Raw genomic sequence first — 17382 nt, 5'->3', positions numbered from 1 at the left:
AATTAGCTGGGCATGGTGGTGTTCTCCCGTAGTCCCAGCTACTCGGGAGGCTGAGGCAGGAGAATCTCTTGAACCCGGGAGGCGGAGGTTGCAGTGAGCTGAGATCACGTCACTGCACTCCAGCCTGGGCGACAGAGTGAAACTCCGTGTCAAAAAACAAAAAAAGAATTCCTAAAAGTAGAATTGCCAGTACAGTGTATTCATCTGAAGCCTTTGACTGTGTTGCTCTTACAAAAGCCTCACCTATCATTGTTAACCCAGCAGTGGACAGGGGAGCAAGTGGCCCATTTTATAGAAGTTTAGAGCCTTTCCGGGGAGGGCATAGTCAGGTAACCACAGCAGGTGAGGCTGACCAGTGTGTGCCTCTCTCCATGGCCCAGAACAATCACCATGAGGAGAACATATCTTCAAAGATGAAGGGCCTGAATGGGAAAGTGTCAGACCTGGAGAAAGCTGCAGCCCAGAGGAAGGCGAAGCTGGATGAGAACTCGGCCTTCCTTCAGTTCAACTGGAAGGCGGACGTGGTGGAGTCCTGGATCGGTGAGCACTGTCGGAAAGGCCCAGAAGAGCCTTCCCAGAGCTGCTCTTTGTCTCCTTCCATGTCATTGGTTTTCTTCTTCAGAGAAGAAACTGATCAATTGTGGGCATGGCAGAGAACCTACTACCAGGGTAGACCACTGACTGCCAGCTAGGAGGAGACAGTGTCCTGAGGCCAGAGCTGCCGGAACTGGGCTGGCACCAGGGTTAATAAAAGCCTGTAAATGCTGCTGCAAGCAGAGATGGCATAATGTGACGTCATGACATGAACAGAGTGGGCACAGCAAAGGCACCACTAGCTGCCCTGGTCGGGCACCACCCAGCTCCTGGGTGAGGGGAAACTGGGTCCTGATATCGGGGTCCCCGTGTCCTGGGTAGTCCTAGGTTGTAGTAATAGCAAGTGAACTAGAGAACAGGCTACAAGGAGCTCCTCATGGCACAGATGGCGGCCAGGCCTGGGTGCAGGGAGGGGCCCGCTAATGTGGGTTCTGAGGCTGCAGTTAGGAATATTGGAATTTATGTGTACACAAAAAATGGTTTGTCTGGGTTTTGGCTTTTTTCTTTTGTAATCCATCTCACTCCACTGAGGAGGGTGGTATATTTTCCACACTTGGTTTTCTAGGTGAAAAGGAGAACAGCTTGAAGACAGATGACTATGGCCGAGACCTGTCTTCTGTGCAGACGCTCCTCACCAAACAGGTCTGCCCTGCCCCTTCATTGGTTGAAATGTATGCAAATAGCATCTCCTGCGAGATGACTGGGGACGTCTTTCACTGACGCATTTAACTCTCTTCTGTTAGCCCCTGGGGATCAGCAGGATAAAGATCCCGTCCTGGTCCTCAGAGAGCTTCCAGACTAACTGGGGAAGCAAACACAGAACCAGGCATCTCTGCAGCAGCCTGCTGGGTGCTGAGGGGATGGGCACTGCAGGGGCACTCCCTCAGTTCTCAGCAGGCGAGGGTTGAAGGGGCAAGCCCTCCTAAGCGAAATCATGAGGGGTGAATGAAAACGGTCAGGGCGAGTGTTCTAGGCAGAGCTGGCAGGGACCCCTGGGGCAGAAGAGCTGAAGGCTGGGGTCAGGGAGGTGGGAGGAGGCTGCCGCAGTGATCTGCGGGCTGAAGGAGAGCAGGAAAGGGGGCGTGTGTGACCCAGTATCAGCAGTGTCCAGGCAGACAGTTTGGCTTGGGCATCTGGGGGACATGCTGGCGCCATCTGAGTCGAGGCACCTAGGAAGAGCTAGTTCCAGTCTTGTGGAGTCACCACAAATTGGCTTGTCACTCCTTGTTCAGGAAACTTTTGATGCTGGCCTCCAGGCCTTCCAGCAGGAAGGCATTGCCAACATCACTGCCCTCAAAGATCAACTTCTTGCTGCCAAGCATGTTCAGTCCAAGGCCATCGAGGCCCGGCACGCCTCCCTCATGAAAAGGTGGAGCCAGCTTCTGGCCAACTCAGCCACCCGCAAGAAGAAGCTTCTGGAGGCTCAGAGTCACTTCCGCAAGGTGAGGATGGGGCCACGTGAAGCTTAGCTGGCCCACAGCTCAGGGAAGGAAGCCCACCTTCTGTCTGCCCAACTCTGCCCCTCCCCCATGAGGAAGCTGTGAGCTCAGTGCAGAGCTTTCGAACATGGGTGTGGCGTCAGTTAAAACCAAGGCAAATGAGAGGGCCATGTGAGATCGACATTCAGAAGCACGCAGGACAGACTGAAGACAAGGGCAAAGGGTAGGACGGGGAAAAAAGGCTGGTGAAGACTTGAAGAAGGGGGAGCAGGAGACAGGAGCAGAGGGGAGCTGTGTGCGCCTCTGATTCCCAGGAACCGCCCCGCACCCCACCTCCTGCACTGGGTCGGCATGTCCAGCCCTGACGACTCCGCTAACTCAGTCACTTCTGCTTCCAGGTGGAGGACCTCTTCCTGACCTTTGCCAAAAAGGCTTCTGCCTTCAACAGCTGGTTTGAAAATGCAGAGGAGGACTTAACAGACCCTGTGCGCTGCAACTCCTTGGAAGAAATCAAAGCTTTGCGTGAGGCCCACGACGCCTTCCGCTCCTCCCTCAGCTCTGCCCAGGCCGACTTCAATCAGCTGGCCGAGCTGGACCGCCAGATCAAGAGCTTCCGTGTAGCCTCCAACCCCTACACCTGGTTCACCATGGAGGCCCTGGAGGAGACCTGGAGGAACCTACAGAAGATCATCAAGGTACACCTCCCGCTGCCCTCAGGAGCTGCTCGGCCTCCCAGAGCCCTTGCTGGGCCCTGCTCAGAGCCCACACTGAGTAACGACAGGACAGGGCAGGAGGAAGGAGCATGGTTTCATCAGAAGTTTCCATTTCTTTCTGTTTTCTTGAAACAGGGTCTCTATCACCTAGACTGCAGTGCAGTGGTGCCAACATGGCTCCCTGTAGCCTCAGCCTCCCAGGCTCAGGTGGTCCTCTTTCCTGAGCCTCTTAAATAACTGGGACTACAAGCACATGCCACCACGCCTGGCTAATTATTTTAATTTTTGTAGACAGGGTGTTGCCATGTTGCCCAGGCTGGTCTTGAACTTCTGGCCTCAAGCAGTCCTCCTGCCCAGGCCTCCCAAAGTGCTGGGATTACAGGTGTGAGCCACTGTACCCAGCCAGAAGTTTCCAGTTTCCTTTTTTTTTCTTTTTTTTTTTGAGACAGAGTCTCAAAGGCTGGAGTGCAGTGGCCGGATCTCAGCTCACTGCAAGCTCTGCCTCCCGGGTTCACGCCATTCTCCTGCCTCAGCCTCCCGAGTATCTGGGACTACAGGCGCCCGCCACCTCGCCTGGCTAGTTTTTTTTTTTTATTTTTTAGTAGAGACGGGGTTTCACCGTGTTAGCCAGGATGGTCTTGATCTCCTGACCTCGTGATCCGCCCGTCTCGGCCTCCCAAAGTGCTGGGATTACAGGCGTGAGCCACCGCGCCCGGCCAGAAGTTTCCATTTCTGACAGTCCAGCAACTCCCTGCTTGACTGGCCAGTCGCTTCCCCGCCAGGTCCACCCCTTCCTGAAGCACCTGGGGGGTGGGAACAGAGAAAGAACTACCAAGTGCTCTGAGCCGGCCTCATGTCTCCCAGCCTCCTTCCCCTCTCATCTTTGGGGAGGTTCCTTGCAGGGAGGCCACCTCCATCCATCCTGAGCCCATCTGTGAAGGAGGGGGCTGGTGTCACTGCCACAGCAGTGCATAGCATCTGCCCCCCTTTGGCCCTCAGGAGAGGGAGCTGGAGCTGCAAAAGGAACAGCGGCGGCAGGAGGAGAACGACAAGCTGCGCCAGGAGTTTGCCCAGCACGCCAATGCCTTCCACCAGTGGATCCAAGAGACCAGGTGCCAGCCCTCTGGGGCCAGGGGGCAGCAGCATGTCCCTGCTATGCTTAAGCCCTGGAGAGCCTCCAGCCCCAAGGAGGTGGGGGTGCTTTGTGTAAAACCAGAGGCAGCCTGGGAATAAAGCTGGGCTGGCAATGCCTGGTCGTGTTTGGAGCCGGGAGTGGGAGCATAGGTAGAGCAGCCTCCCAGTGCTGCATGTCCCAGAGACCAAGTTGCTGGAGCTCCTGGATTGAGTGGGGCCACACAGGGTGTGTGATCAGCCCCAGCAGTGATTTGGCGACAGACGATGCAGGGTCTATGCATTGAGTACTGATGTTGTTGCTTTTGTTTTCCTTTCTTTCTTTTGTCTTCTCTCTGTCCCCCACCTCCCGATTGCTGCTGTTGTCCGGATACCACCTTGTCTCCTGGCTGCTTGGATCTGCTCTCCACAGGACATACCTCCTCGATGGGTTAATATTGTTTTCTTCCTTCTCCGGGCTTGTCGTGTGGGGTCTCGTGCGCTTGCCCCTCTGCCCTTGTCCTGTAGCCTGGCTTGTGGAGGATCCCGGGATGGGCCTTCCTGCCCAGGGCAGGCTGCACTTCCCCTCCCACCTTTCCCGTCACCTGACAAGGAGCGTGTTCCTTGCCCCATAGCCCATGGTCCCGGGTCCCCGATAGAGCCTTCAAGCCAGAGGGAGCTACCCTTGCCTCACTGAGCGATTCCAAGGGCTCACTTTGGGTAGTGAAGGTGATGAAGCACGAAGGCCAGAGCTGGAGTCCAGGGGCCCTGAGAACCCCCGCGCCTGTCCAGTCCCCGGGCTCTGTTGGGCTCTCAGCGCTGCTTCCGCAGCGTGTCCAACAGTGGTCAGTGGGCATGAAGCAGATGGCAATATTGGGGGCTCAGGCAGGGTACAGTAAGTTCACAGCTGAGAAGGGCTGGGCACTGACACCTCCCAAGTAGCTGAGGCTGCCACTTGACTTTCCTGGGGTCAGGAAGGGTAAGAACTGTCCGCCCTAATAGAAGGCAAAAATGCCCCCGTTATGATGTGATAGACAGGACGTGGGAGGAGCCCCAGGGAGGAGCAGAGCTGTCCCACCCAGTCCCGGCGGGGGCTTCTCTGCTCAGCCTGGGGCCTCTCTCTGGGCGGGTCATCTTTGTCATCTGCCAAGCCCGCTGTGAAAGCCAGGGCTGGTGGGACTGGAGTGGCTTAGCCTGCACTCCTGAGGCTCAGCACACAGGCATATCAAGCCTGTATAGGTGGCCAGGAGAAAAATAGACCCCTCCAGCCGGGCCACACATTCTGATGGCAGAGCAGCTGGGGACGTAGGGATCGCAGTTTCCGGCCTGTGCCCGTAGGACACCCTGGCCACCTGACTCCCCTCCCTGCCCCATGGCTGTGTCTGCTGGTCTTGTTCTTGTCTCCATGAGGTCATGAGGTGCCACGCTCCCCTCACCTTATGGCTCCTTCCAAGCCCTGCCCTTCTTGCCCATTCCTAGTGTGAGGTGCCTGGGGTGAGCCATTGGGCCTGCTGCCTCCAGGTACCCGCCAGGCACCAGGTTGCCCTTGCCTGCGCCCTGCCAGCTTGGGCCTTGTATGTCTGTTGCAGTGTGCTCTTGCCTCCCCTCCCTTTGGTGTATTCATTTGGTTTCTTTTCTTTGACTAGCATAGCATATCGTCGAGTCATTCGTGTCTATCAGTATGAAGTTGGGGATGATCTGTCTGGAAGGTTTTTCTCCTTATTTCTCTTCTTACCTCACTGTGGCTTTACTGATGCACTCTTGACATCCCCAGGCGGCTCCACCCTGACTAACCTGCCGCCCTCGGCCGCTTGGGAAGGAGGGGTCTGTCCTCCCACTGCACCGGCACCCAGCCTCCTGCCCCCAGGTCCTGGGGGGCATTTTCCCCGGGGGGACATGGCGTGACTGTGAGTCTGACCTGCTGGGGTAGGAGGAAGCCTGGTGCCTTGCCTTGCTAGAGCACTTTGAACTTGGGGAGATTGCAGAGCTAACCCCAGCTCACTGGGTTTTAAAAGGGTAGGCTGGGGCGAATGTGGGTACAGGGGAGCTTGGGCTAAAACCCCACCAAGGCCATACACCCTGTGTGAATCCATCCTTGCACGTCCCTAACTTGTTTGTCGTCTTTGTTTACTGGTAGCCTCTGTGACCTGGCACTGTGTTCTCTTGGGAAGGAGCTTCCCCAAAGCCCATCTGCTCTCAGAACTTGATCCTAGAGAGGAGGCTGCCTCCCTGACTGTGTCTAGAGGATGAAACCGGGATCTGGGGCTTAGTCACAGCCATCCCTCCTTTTGGCACAGTTGGTTGTGATCTCCCAGCACTCCACTTGTGTCCTTTGTCTGCAGGGTCGTGCTCTCATTCCCCCTAGAATGGGGCTCCCTCCTCAGGAACCTTGCCAGGACACTCCAGGGTTTCTATGGGGAGGCTGTCAGGTTCTCAGCCTCCCCTCTGCCCTGAGCTCTCCCGTCTGTCAGGTGTCAGGGTGTCCCATCCCCTCCAAGGCTGCAGAGAGGATGCTCAGACAGGCTTGCAGCTGCCCTGTACCCATGGGGGAATTTAAACTCCATTCCTGAGTCATCCTGGCCTTGGGAGCAAGACGAGTGGGCTCAGCCCTAGCCCACACCAAGGCAGCAGCTTCCCATCTCTAAAACGGGAGAAATGCTCCCTGCCCTCCCTGGATTCCTGGGGCCCATTAGATAAAGATGGCCAATTGCAGTTAGGTTCAGTTCCCTTAAAAGGAATGTGAGGTTGCCAGGCACTGCTCTGAGAGAAGGTTCATTCTGAGCTCTCGGCCAGCTGGGAGCAGGCCCTTTTCCTTACTGTCCTTCTGTGTCTAGGTCCTGCATGGTGGAGGAGTCGGGGACCCTCGAATCCCAGCTTGAAGCTACCAAAGTAAGTGCCCATGGGGCTGTGGCCCAGCAGAGACCCCTCACCCAGCCACCCCCCAGGCTACCCCTTCCCTTCCTGGTTTAAAGTCAGGAACCAGATGTGCTATTGTACTCTTTTCCCTTGGTCTAAAGCAGTCTAGGGCTCTTCTCTCTCTCTTCTTTTTTCTTTCTTTCTTCATGGAGTCTCATTCTGCCGCCCAGGCTGGAGTGCAGTGGTGCGATCTTGACTCACTGCAACCTCCATCTCCTGGGTTCAAGCGATTCCCCTGCCTCAGCCGCTCCCAAACAGCTGGACTACAGATGTGCCAGCACGCCCGGCGAATTTGTGTTTCTTTTTAATTATCCTTTGAGATGGAGTTTCACTCTTGTTGCCCAGGCTGGAGTGCAGTGGGCATGGTCTTGGCTCATTGCAACCTCCACCTCCTGGGTTCAAGTGATCCTCCTGCCTCAACCTCCCAAGTAGCTGAGATTACAGGCGCCCACCACCACACCTGGGCCGTTTTTGTATTTTTTGTAGAGACAGGGTTTCATCATGTTGGCCAGGCAGACTGGTCTCAAACTCCTGACCTCAGGTGATCTATCTGCCTTAGCCTCCCAAAGTGCTGGAATTAAGCGTGAGCCACCACACCTGGCCTAATTTTTATGTTTTTAGTAGAGACAGTGTTTTGCCATATTGGCCAGGATGGAGTTGCCATCCAACTCCTGATCTCCAGTGATCTGTCCGCCTCGGCCTCCCAAAGTGCTGGGATTATAGGCGTGAGCCACCACTCCCTACCGAGGGCTCTTCACTTTAAAGAAAGTCTGGGGCTGGGTGTGGTGACTCACGCCTGTAATCCCAGCACTTTGGGAAGCTGAGGCGGGTGGATTGCTTGAAGTCAGGAGTTCGAGACCAGCTTGGCCAACATGGTGAAACCCCATCTCTACTGAAAATACTAAATATTAGCTGGGTGTGGTGGCAGGCACCTGTAATCCCAGCTACTCAGGGGGCTAAGGTAAGAGAATCACTTGATTCTGGGATGCAGAGGTTGCAGTGACCCGAGATCAGGCCATTGCACTCCAACCTGGGTGACAAGAGCGAAACTCCATCTGAAAAAAAATTAAGTCTTTGGGCACAGTGGCCCACACCTGCCCCAAGTCCAGCATGGGCAATGTAGCAAGACCTTGTCTTAAAAATAAGGCTGGGTGCGGTGGCTCATGCCTGTAATCCCAGAACTTTGGGTAGGCCAAGACAGGCAGATCACTTGAGCCTAGAAGTTCAAGACCAGCCTGGTCAATGCAGTGAAACTTCACTTCTACTAAAAATACAAAAATTTGGGTGGGTGTGGTGGTGGGCACCTGTAATTCCAGCTACTCAGGAGACTGAGGCAGGAGAATCACTTGGACCCGGGCGGTTGCAGTGAGCTGAGATTGCCCCACTGCACTCTAGCCTAGGTGACAGAGTGAGACTCCATCTCAAAAAAAAATTAAAAATCTTTGGCCATTGCTTCCTGGAGTCCTCACCGCACTTATCCTCAGTGTGCACTGTCCCCTGGCAGGTCTACCAGCTGCTTTAGAACCCTCACATTGAAAGTCTCTCCTCCTGCTGAGGTGGTTGGGGTTTCTTCAGCTTCACCCCATCCCACTATTCCTATTCTAAAATGTTCTTGTTTTAAGAGGTCTCAGGCCAGGCCTGAAGCAGGAACCAGAGGGCAGTAAGTGGCTCCTGGGCTGGTGACTGAGCTGAGGGCCCCTGTCTGAGCATCTGTGCTCCCCGCCCCTGCAGCGCAAACACCAGGAAATCCGAGCCATGAGAAGTCAGCTCAAAAAGATTGAGGACCTGGGGGCCGCCATGGAGGAGGCCCTCATCCTGGACAACAAGTACACGGAGCACAGCACCGTGGGCCTGGCCCAGCAGTGGGACCAACTGGACCAGCTGGGCATGCGCATGCAGCACAACCTGGAGCAGCAGATCCAGGCCAGGTACCCGGGAGGGCTGTGGGCCAGGCTCAGCCTGGAGCCCAGGGAGGAAAAGACATGTCACCTGCTGTGTGGAGGGTCTGCTCCCTAATTTCTGTTCTTCTTTCAGGAACACAACAGGTGTCACTGAGGAGGCCCTCAAAGAATTCAGCATGATGTTTAAGTGAGTTCAGCCCACTCGCCCTGGCTGGGTGGGGGGTGTTCGGCAGCAGGGCTGTGTGCTGAGCTGCCCTCGGCTTTGTGCTGCAGACACTTTGACAAGGACAAGTCTGGCAGGCTGAACCATCAGGAGTTCAAATCTTGCCTGCGCTCCCTGGGCTATGACCTGCCCATGGTGGAGGAAGGGGAACCTGACCCTGAGTTCGAGGCAATCCTGGACACGGTGGATCCAAACAGGTAAGCCTTAGGCCGGGTGCTGTGAGCCTGCACCCTGAGCACCCACCTGCCCTCCCTGCTCAGGCTCTTGCTCCTCCTCTCCTAGAGATGGCCACGTCTCCCTGCAAGAATACATGGCTTTCATGATCAGCCGTGAAACCGAGAACGTCAAGTCCAGCGAGGAGATCGAGAGCGCCTTCCGGGCCCTCAGCTCAGAGGGAAAGCCTTATGTGACCAAGGAGGAACTCTACCAGGTATGGGCCTCAGGAGGTGGGTGAAGAGGTGTCCTTTGGAAAACTAAAGCCACATTTGTGGCAGAGCCGAGTCTGGGGCAACAGGCCCTGTGCTGGGTACAGTTTTCTCCCCATTTACAAATCAAACCCAGTATGGACTGAAGTCCTGGATCTGCTCGTAGCAGCAGCTCTGAACCCCCAGCATCCTGAGACCTGGGAGGTCAGGTTTGAAGTGGGTGCAGCTGGCTCAGACACTAGGTGTGGTCTCTGACCCCGTAGAACCTGACCCGGGAACAAGCTGACTACTGCGTCTCCCACATGAAGCCCTACGTGGACGGCAAGGGCCGTGAGCTCCCCACTGCGTTTGACTACGTGGAGTTCACCCGCTCGCTCTTTGTGAACTGAGCCACTCCCTGGGTCACCCGCCCCTCGCTGCTTGCCCCGCGTCGCCTTGCTGCATGTCCGCTCCTCTGTGTGCTCTCACTTTCCACTGTAACCTTAAGCCTGCTTAGCTTGGAATAAGACTTAGTAGAAAATGGTGCTTCACTAACCCGCTTCCGGTCCAGTGACAATCACCATGTCACTGTGGGGACCCAGATCCACGTCTTGAAGCAGCTGCCCTCATTCCGACTTCAGAAAATCAAAGCAGCTGGCTCTTCCCCTTGTTCTCCCGCCCTCCCCCAAATCTGTTTTCATGTAAAAGACTATTAAATAAATGATGACTTCCCCCAAAACTTTGCTTTTCTTCATTCAGCTTGTTGTCAGAAACACAAGGCTCGGCACAGCAAAGGCTTGCACCCGCCTCCGGGACCCCTCAGGTGGCCACTTCCGCTGCCAGGCGGTCCAGGTCCTCAGCTTCCCGGGGCCCTTGTTCCACAAACTCTGTGCTCAGCTGCCACACCTTTACTGTGCCCTGGGCATCGCCCGCGGCCAAGAGCTGAGTCTGCTGGCTGTTGAACTCCAGACAGTAGACAGGGCTTTCATCCTGGGTTTGCTTGATCAAAACTGTGGGTTTCTGGGAGCTTTTCTGGAGATCAAACAGCAGCACGTCACCTGGAAAGACAGATACATGGAGTAAGAGAAACTCTAGAGACCGCCACATGGAAGGAGGAGGCTACCACCTGGGTTCAATCCTGTCGTGTGCAGCCACGGTCGCTTTGAGTTGGGTTGCTGGAGGGAAGCCATCCTTACCCCCACGTGCCGTCTTTCCCCAACCCAGAACCCCAGGTACAAGCAGGGGCCAGACCACCCACCCCTTAAAAGAGATCCAGGCCTGGCGGCCCCTTCCTACCTTCCCCAGAGGCAGCTGCAAAAACCAAGGGCCGCACTGGGGACCAGCGCACAGCAAACAGATACTTGAGGGAGAGCTGCAGCGAGGTCAGGGGAGGGGCCTGCAGCATGGAGTACAGGTGGACATGCCCATCGGTCCCAGCGCTCAGGAAGAGATTCCTAGATGGGATGCAGGGGGCCAGGCAAGGGAATCAGTGCTGGGGTCTGGGTGGTGCTGGCCCCCAACACCAGACCCCTCCTGGGCTACCAAGCTCATGAAGAGCCTCCCTGGTCCCTGAGCCTGGAGCTGGTCCTCTCTTAGAGGGACGATGCCTGGGCAAACCACCAAAGACCTGGACAGGGTCTCAGGTGGGCAGAAGGCAAGCACTTGAAGCAGTTCGTCATGAGGCTTGGCAGGCTAGAGACCCGCAGCGCAGGGATGCCCTGGCCCCACTAAGCCTCGGGCCCAGGCCTCCCCTGCCTACCTGTGGAAGGGGGAACAGCTCACAGAGTAGACAGGACCACCATGGGGGGAGAAGGTAAACTGTGCCGGGGCCCGCAGGGGCACAGAGCTGGGCATCCGCGTGAGGGCTGCCTCTCCAGCTGCCAGGGAACACTTGAGCGGGAAGCCACCTTCCGTGCCCAGAATGAACAGCCTAGGGTCAAAGCTGGAGAAGGCCACTGCCGTGGCGCCCACCTCGGTCTCCCCCCGGGAATGCTGTGGAGAAATGGCAGCAGCAGGGTCAGAGCCAAATGCATCAGATGGCACTGTCCCAACAGAGCCAGAGAACAGGAGGGACGACCACAGCGAGTCGGGCCCACTGGCCACACCTTCCCGCCCCCGAGGCTCTCCAGCGCAGGCCGAGGCAGTTTCCGGGCGCCCGCGTACCTTCTTTAGCTTGGTGCTCCGTGGCAGTTGCTGCATGACCAGGGCGAAGCCCTCCGTGAGCCGCAGCTGGCCCGCCCCGACGCCGCGCCAGAGCAGCACCTTCCCGTCGGTGGCCACGCTCAGCACCTGGAAGCGGTGGCTGTGCCCGGGCTCGGGCAACCACACCACCTGAGATGACGGTGTGCAGGGCCAGGATGGAGACAAGGGACACCTGGCCCAGGTGGTACACTCCACCCCTACCTTCCCTCTCTTCCAGGAAAAAAAGAATTATCAGGGAGGCCCAAGAGCCAGGCTCACCCACCAGGGGGCAGGCCCAGAGGGTTCCCAGGGCCCTCTCCAGTCCCAGAATCCCAGTGCCGCTCACTCGGTGCCTGCAGAGGAGGCTGGGAATGGCCACAGGGCCCTGGGAGTGGCTCCTGAGGGGGGTGACTCATGCTGTGGGAGCTCTGAGAATGCAGGAGGCAACTGTCCAATTGCCAACGCCCGGGTGACCTTCCTAGGAGAGTGGGCGCCCTCTGCCCAGCTCTGCCTCAGGGCCCACCCCGCCCAGCAGCCCCTGCCCTGACCTGGGACACAGGGTCTGTGTGGGTGTCATCCGTCAGGCCTGTGCGCCACAGCAGCGGGTCCTCAGGACGGCTCAGGTCCCACACCAGCACCTCGCCACTGTACAGCCCTCCTGCAGGGATAGTGGGCCTGGGCAGAGGCTCAGCCCTACCTTCAGCCTGGCTTCCTGGCCAAGCACCCGCCCTGGCCCACCCACAGGGCCAGGTGGCAGAGCCACTTGGCTGGAAGTCATCCCCACAGAGGGAGAGTCCTAGCCCCCAGCTCCCCTGCTGTACCCCAGGGAGCTCTGCCGGACGCCCCTGCCCTGCACCTGGCAGCTCCCTCCAGCGTTGTCTGCCCCGCACCACTGATGGCGTCCCAAGGGCACCTGCCTCTTTTGGCCTCTCCACAGCCCCCTAGCCCTGACCGTGGACCCCTTCCAGACTCCTCCTCCGAGTTCCACCCCCTCAGGCCTCACCACAGACCTTCACCTGGGCTCCAGGCTGAGGGGGGTCAGGGCCTGCCTTTCTGTCTCCGGGCCAAAGGGCCCATGAAAAGCTCCCTTGTGTGCCTCTGCAGGGCGGGAAGCTGAGTCCTGAGAGGAGAGGAGGCAGAGGCAGCAGGTAGCTCACCTGCGACATGGGAGGGCTGCGTGGGGTGGAAGGCCAGACACAGGACAGCGCTGGGGACCTCCACCACGGCCGACGGCTGCCGGGGACTCAGGCCTCGCCGGTCCAGGTTCCAGGCACACACGAAGGACTTAAGCGTGCTCCAGTCCCCATGGTCCAGCCTGCACACGGACACACCTTAGCCGGCTGTGCCCCTGGGTGGGGCTCCTATCACCCACCCCATCTCTCTCCCCACTAGCCCTCGACACATTCGCTGTGTCCTTGTCACCACTAGACACTACTCTGGGTATTGAAGTGGCCCACGCTCCACTCTAGCACCCCAAGGGCGTGACATTCTCTGGAAAACGGTCCCCCGGCACCAAGGATGGTCCATGCCATGCAGGATGGGGACGCAGCGAGGCAGGCAGGCCCAGGGCCGCCGGGCAGGGGGTAGGGCAGTCCTGGCACTCAGCCCCACTGCCTGCTCTTCTCCTGCCACTTGTTGTCACCCCCACCCAGGAAGCCTTAAGAAGAGACTCCCAGGATGGCCAAGCTCTTAGAACCAACTCTTCCCTGTGCAGCTACAGAGACAAGGCCCAGTGAGGGTCCTGGAGTGGCACGCTGCCCTCACCCGCCCCACTGCCACTCACCTGCCGTAGGCACAGGCCACCACGGAGCCAGTGGAGTTCCAGGAGATGCCGGTCACATGCAGACCTTGCGCTTGGGCTGGAGGGTAGCCCAGGGTATACAGACAAGACACCTGCGGAGACGTCCCCAACCCTGAGTCCCAAAGCCACCAGCAGAGGGCCTCGTGACTGCCTAACCAAAAACCCCACCTAGGCCAGGCCACATTGGCCCTAGAGGCCCTCAAGTCCATCGGCCAGGCCTAGAGGAAAACGTGGAGTGTTCATCCCCACATCTGTCCCAGCAGGATGCTTCCAACAGCCCAGAAGGCATGGCCTGAGAAGCAAGGCCGACCGGGCTCCTGCCCAGAGCGGCAGCTGCCCTCACAGGCGCACGCCACAGTTTCCAAGCCTCAGGGGCTGTAGCAGGAAGGTAGGGATGGCTGCCAGCAGCATAAAAATGCCCAACATGGCCGAGTGGGACACTCGACAAGGGGTCAAGCAAACCATCCAACGTCATACTGTGCTACACGCATATGATTTTTTGGTGGTGGTGGTGGTGAGTTGGTTGGTTTTCTTTTTTGAGACAGAGTCTCACTCTGTGGTCCAGGCTGAAGTGCAATGGTGCAATGTCCACTCACTGCAACCTCCACCTCCCAGGTTCAAGTGATCCTCATGCCTCAGCCTCCCAAGTAGTTGGGACTACAGGCAAGCATCACCACACCCGGCTAATTTTTGGGTGTATGTTTGTGTGTGTGTGTGTGTGTGTGTGTGTGTGTGTGTGTGTATATATATATATATATATATATATATTTTTTTTTTTTTTTTTTTTTAAAGAGATGGAGTCTTGCTGTGTCACCCAGGCTGGAGTACAGTGGTGCGGTCTCTGCTCACTGCAACCTCCGTCTCCTGGGTTCCTGCCATTCTCCTGCCTCAGCCTCCGGAGTAGCTGGGACTACAGGCACCCGCCACCACGCCTGGCTAATTTTTTGTATTTTTGGTAGAGATGGGGCTTCACTGTGTTGGCCAGGATGGTCTTGATCTCCTGACCTCGTGATCCGCCTGCCTCAGCCTCCCAAAGTGCTGGGATTACAGGCATGAACCACTGCACCCAGCCTAATTTTTGTATTTTTAGCAAAGATGGGGTTTCACCATGTTGCCCAGGTTAGTCTCGAACTCCTGACCTCAGGTGATCCGCCTGCCTCGGTCTCCCAAAGTGCTGGGATGACAGGCGTAAGCCACGGTGCCCAGCTGCACACAATTTTTTGTCTAGCTCTGGCATCTTGCTTTCAGTTCCCAGCCGGCCACAGCCACAAGTGAGGAGGCTGACAACCAGCCTAGCCAGGGGTAGGCACCAGCTGCCCAGGAAGTAGTGTGTGCCAGGAATCCAAACAGCCTCCCAGATCCTCTGACGTTTCAGATCTGTTGACCTCATGATTCTACATAAAGAAACTATCCACTGAAGGCTGGGCGCAATGGCTCCTGTAATTTCAGCACTTTGGGAGGCTGAGGCAGGAGGATAGCTTGAGCTCAGGAGTTCAAGACCAGCGCAGGCAAGATGGTGAAACCCCGTCTCTACCAAAAATACAAAAATTAGCTGGGCATGGGGGCCAGAGCCTGTAATCCCAGCTACTCAGGAAGTTGAGGTGGGAGGATCACTTGAACCCAGGAGACAGAGGTTGCACTGCTGCTCTCCAGCCTAAGCAACAGAACAAGACCGTGTCTCAGAAAAAAAAAAAAAAAAAAAAAAAAAAAAAAAGGCCGGACCTGGTGGCTCAACACCTGTAATCCCAGCACTTTGGGAGGCCGAGGCGGGCGGATCACGAGGTCAGGAGTTCGAGACCATCCTGGCCAACATGGTGAAACCCCGTTTCTACTAAAAATACAAAACAATGAGCCAGGCGTGGTGGCGGGCACCTGTGGTCCCAGCTACTCGGGAGGCTGAGGCAGGAGAAAAGCATGAACCTGGGAGGTAGAGGTTGCAGTGAGCCGAGATCGCGCCACTGCACTCCAACCTGGCAACAGAGTGAGACTCCATCTCAAAAAAAAAAAAAAAAAAAACAACTCATTTTGTAAAAAAAAAAAAAAAAAAAAAAAAACTATCCACTGGAAAGACTCCCCACTCCACAGCCATACCCCGGGCAGGGCTGGAGCATGTGCAAGAGGTGCCTCTGCTGTGGAGAACAAGCTGGCAGGAGACCAGGACTAGCAACTCCACTCCTAGGTTTAGACCCAAGAGAAATGAAAACTCATGTCCGCCGGACACAGGCGCATGACTCACAATACCCAAAAAGGGGAACAGCCCAAACGTCCATCAGCTGATGAGTGGCTAAATGAATGTGGTCTGTCGATGGAACACTATGCAGCTGTAAAAAGGAATGCAGCACCAATCCAAGCCACAACGTGCATGAACCCATTATTTTCAAACAAGGCTATACAGTGGGCTAGGAGGTAGAAGGAAGCTCTTGCAGGCCTGGTAATGTTCACTTTGTTGATCTGTGTTCTGGTTCAAGAAATGTTTACACTTTGTAAAAAATCATCTCAGGAGGCTGAGGCAGGAGCATCTCGAGCCCATCTGAAGTGCAGCCTGGGCAACATAGGAAAACCCTAACTCTAAAAACATTTTTTTGGCCAGGTGCGGTGGCTCACGCCTGTCATCACAGCACTTTGGGAGGCTGAGGCAGGTGGATCACCTGAGGTCAGTAGTTCGAAACCAGCCTGCCCAGCATGGTGAAATCCTGTCTCCACCAAAAACACAAAATTAGCCAGGTGTGGTGGCGGGTGCCTGTAATGCCAGCTACAGGAGAATTGCTTGGACCTGGGAGGCGGAGGTTGCAGTGAGCCAAGATCATGCCACTGCACTCCAGCCTGGGTGAAACAGCAAGATTCCATCTCAAAAAAAAAGACAAAGACACAAGCTCCCTCATCTCAAACCCAATGCTGTCTGCCCAACTGCCCATCAGTGTTTACAGGGTCATGACTCTGGACTGTACCTGGAGGCAGATGACCTGGAGCATGGTAGTGAAACCAGAGAGACTGGGGTTCAAGTTCTGGCTCAGCCAGGGTATAGCTGTGTGGCCCTGGACAAGTCACTTAGCCTCTCTCAGCCTCATCTATAAACTGAAGATTATAATAGCACTACCTCATACAGTTGGTTTTTTTTGTCTTTTTTTCAGAAGGAGTCTTGCTCTGTTGTCCAGGTGCAGTGGTGTAGTCTCAGCTCACTGCAACCTCTACCTCCCGGGTTAAAGCAATTCTCCTGCCTCAGCCTCCCGAGTAGCTGGAACTACAGGCGTGTACCACCACGCCTGGCTAATTTTTGTATTTTTAGCAGAGACGGGATTTCACTATGTTGGCCAGGCTGGTCTGGAACTCCTGACCTCAGGTGATCTGCCCACCTCGGCCTCCCAAGCGCTGCGATGACAGGCATGAGCCACCGCGCCCGGCCTCATACAGTTGTTTTGAGGAGTGAGTAAGATACCACAGGAGACATTCTTAAATTGGGCCTGGCCCAAAGAAGGCCCTCACTGTACCATACATGGGGAGGCAGAGCAGCCGGGCCACCCGGGCTCCAGCCTCTGCCTGCACTGCTCACCCGCTCAGTTTCACCCTGGACGTTACTTCCACATAGGATGTCCATCCCCCTAACCGTAAAGTGGACAGAACAAAACCTACCTCAAGGCCAGCAGTGAAGACTCACTGACTTATTCTTAGGGAACCTAGCCCAGTACCAGGCAGGACGTTAGAGCCTGGTGACTGCTGACCGTGACGACGACTGGCACGGCTGTTATTTGTGGGAAGGAAAACAACGGGAGACAGAAGTGGGGCAGGGGCTCCACCCGAGGCTGCACCAGCCCATCCCCTACCATCTGCTGCTGCTCGGTCCAGTTCACCTCGAAGCCATCAAATGCGTGGCTCTGCCAGTTCTTGTTCAGCTCTCGGATGACCATGGCCTCCACTCTCCGAAGAAAGGCTGCGAGCCGAGGCATGTCGTACCGGGACAGGGGCTGCACGCTGACGGGCACAGGGGCCTCTGTCTGCACCTGGGCGTCCACATGACTCCGGCCCTGGGCGGACGCGTTGGCAGTGGCAATGCTGGCCGTCTGGCAACTTTTCTGGGGGGAGGGTGAAAACAAGCATCACCA

General features: G+C 56.5%; 3 protein-coding genes across 13 annotated transcripts in view; 1 reads left to right on the top strand and 2 right to left on the bottom strand.

The window, feature by feature from the left end:
• The window catches only part of SPTAN1 (spectrin alpha, non-erythrocytic 1), an 85676-nt gene extending 75637 nt beyond the window's left edge, over positions 1 to 10039 (top strand). For 9 of the 11 annotated variants that reach the window (XM_050759677.1, XM_050759675.1, XM_050759671.1 and 6 more), the window contains 12 exons: positions 381 to 540; positions 1160 to 1236; positions 1827 to 2036; positions 2432 to 2728; positions 3746 to 3858; positions 4290 to 4307; positions 6691 to 6745; positions 8504 to 8700; positions 8807 to 8860; positions 8947 to 9093; positions 9179 to 9326; positions 9585 to 10039. In XM_050759677.1, the coding sequence (XP_050615634.1) occupies positions 381 to 540; positions 1160 to 1236; positions 1827 to 2036; positions 2432 to 2728; positions 3746 to 3858; positions 4290 to 4307; positions 6691 to 6745; positions 8504 to 8700; positions 8807 to 8860; positions 8947 to 9093; positions 9179 to 9326; positions 9585 to 9710 (1602 nt within the window). In that variant the 3' untranslated portion in view covers positions 9711 to 10039. The remainder of the gene's footprint in view (positions 1 to 380; positions 541 to 1159; positions 1237 to 1826; positions 2037 to 2431; positions 2729 to 3745; positions 3859 to 4289; positions 4308 to 6690; positions 6746 to 8503; positions 8701 to 8806; positions 8861 to 8946; positions 9094 to 9178; positions 9327 to 9584) is intronic. The other 2 variants (XM_050759672.1, XM_050759669.1) reach the window with 1 other exon arrangement.
• The window catches only part of GOLGA2 (golgin A2), a 434268-nt gene that overhangs the window by 385087 nt on the left and 31799 nt on the right, over positions 1 to 17382 (bottom strand). The gene's annotated exons all lie outside the window — the stretch shown is intronic.
• The window catches only part of DYNC2I2 (dynein 2 intermediate chain 2), a 210553-nt gene continuing 203207 nt past the window's right edge, over positions 10037 to 17382 (bottom strand). The window contains exons 3-10 of the mRNA XM_050760075.1: positions 17104 to 17352; positions 13265 to 13374; positions 12639 to 12796; positions 12030 to 12139; positions 11464 to 11631; positions 11060 to 11292; positions 10597 to 10754; positions 10037 to 10358 (exon numbers count right to left, since the gene is read on the bottom strand). Coding sequence (XP_050616032.1) covers positions 10120 to 10358; positions 10597 to 10754; positions 11060 to 11292; positions 11464 to 11631; positions 12030 to 12139; positions 12639 to 12796; positions 13265 to 13374; positions 17104 to 17352 — 1425 coding nt within the window. The 3' untranslated portion in view covers positions 10037 to 10119. The remainder of the gene's footprint in view (positions 10359 to 10596; positions 10755 to 11059; positions 11293 to 11463; positions 11632 to 12029; positions 12140 to 12638; positions 12797 to 13264; positions 13375 to 17103; positions 17353 to 17382) is intronic.

Source organism: Macaca thibetana, chromosome 15 (genome assembly GCF_024542745.1).
Source record: "Macaca thibetana thibetana isolate TM-01 chromosome 15, ASM2454274v1, whole genome shotgun sequence".
In the NCBI taxonomy this organism is placed as follows: domain Eukaryota; kingdom Metazoa; phylum Chordata; class Mammalia; order Primates; family Cercopithecidae; genus Macaca; species Macaca thibetana.
The sequence above is the reverse complement of the archived record's forward strand: the minus strand, read 5'-3'. Positions and strand labels throughout refer to the sequence as shown.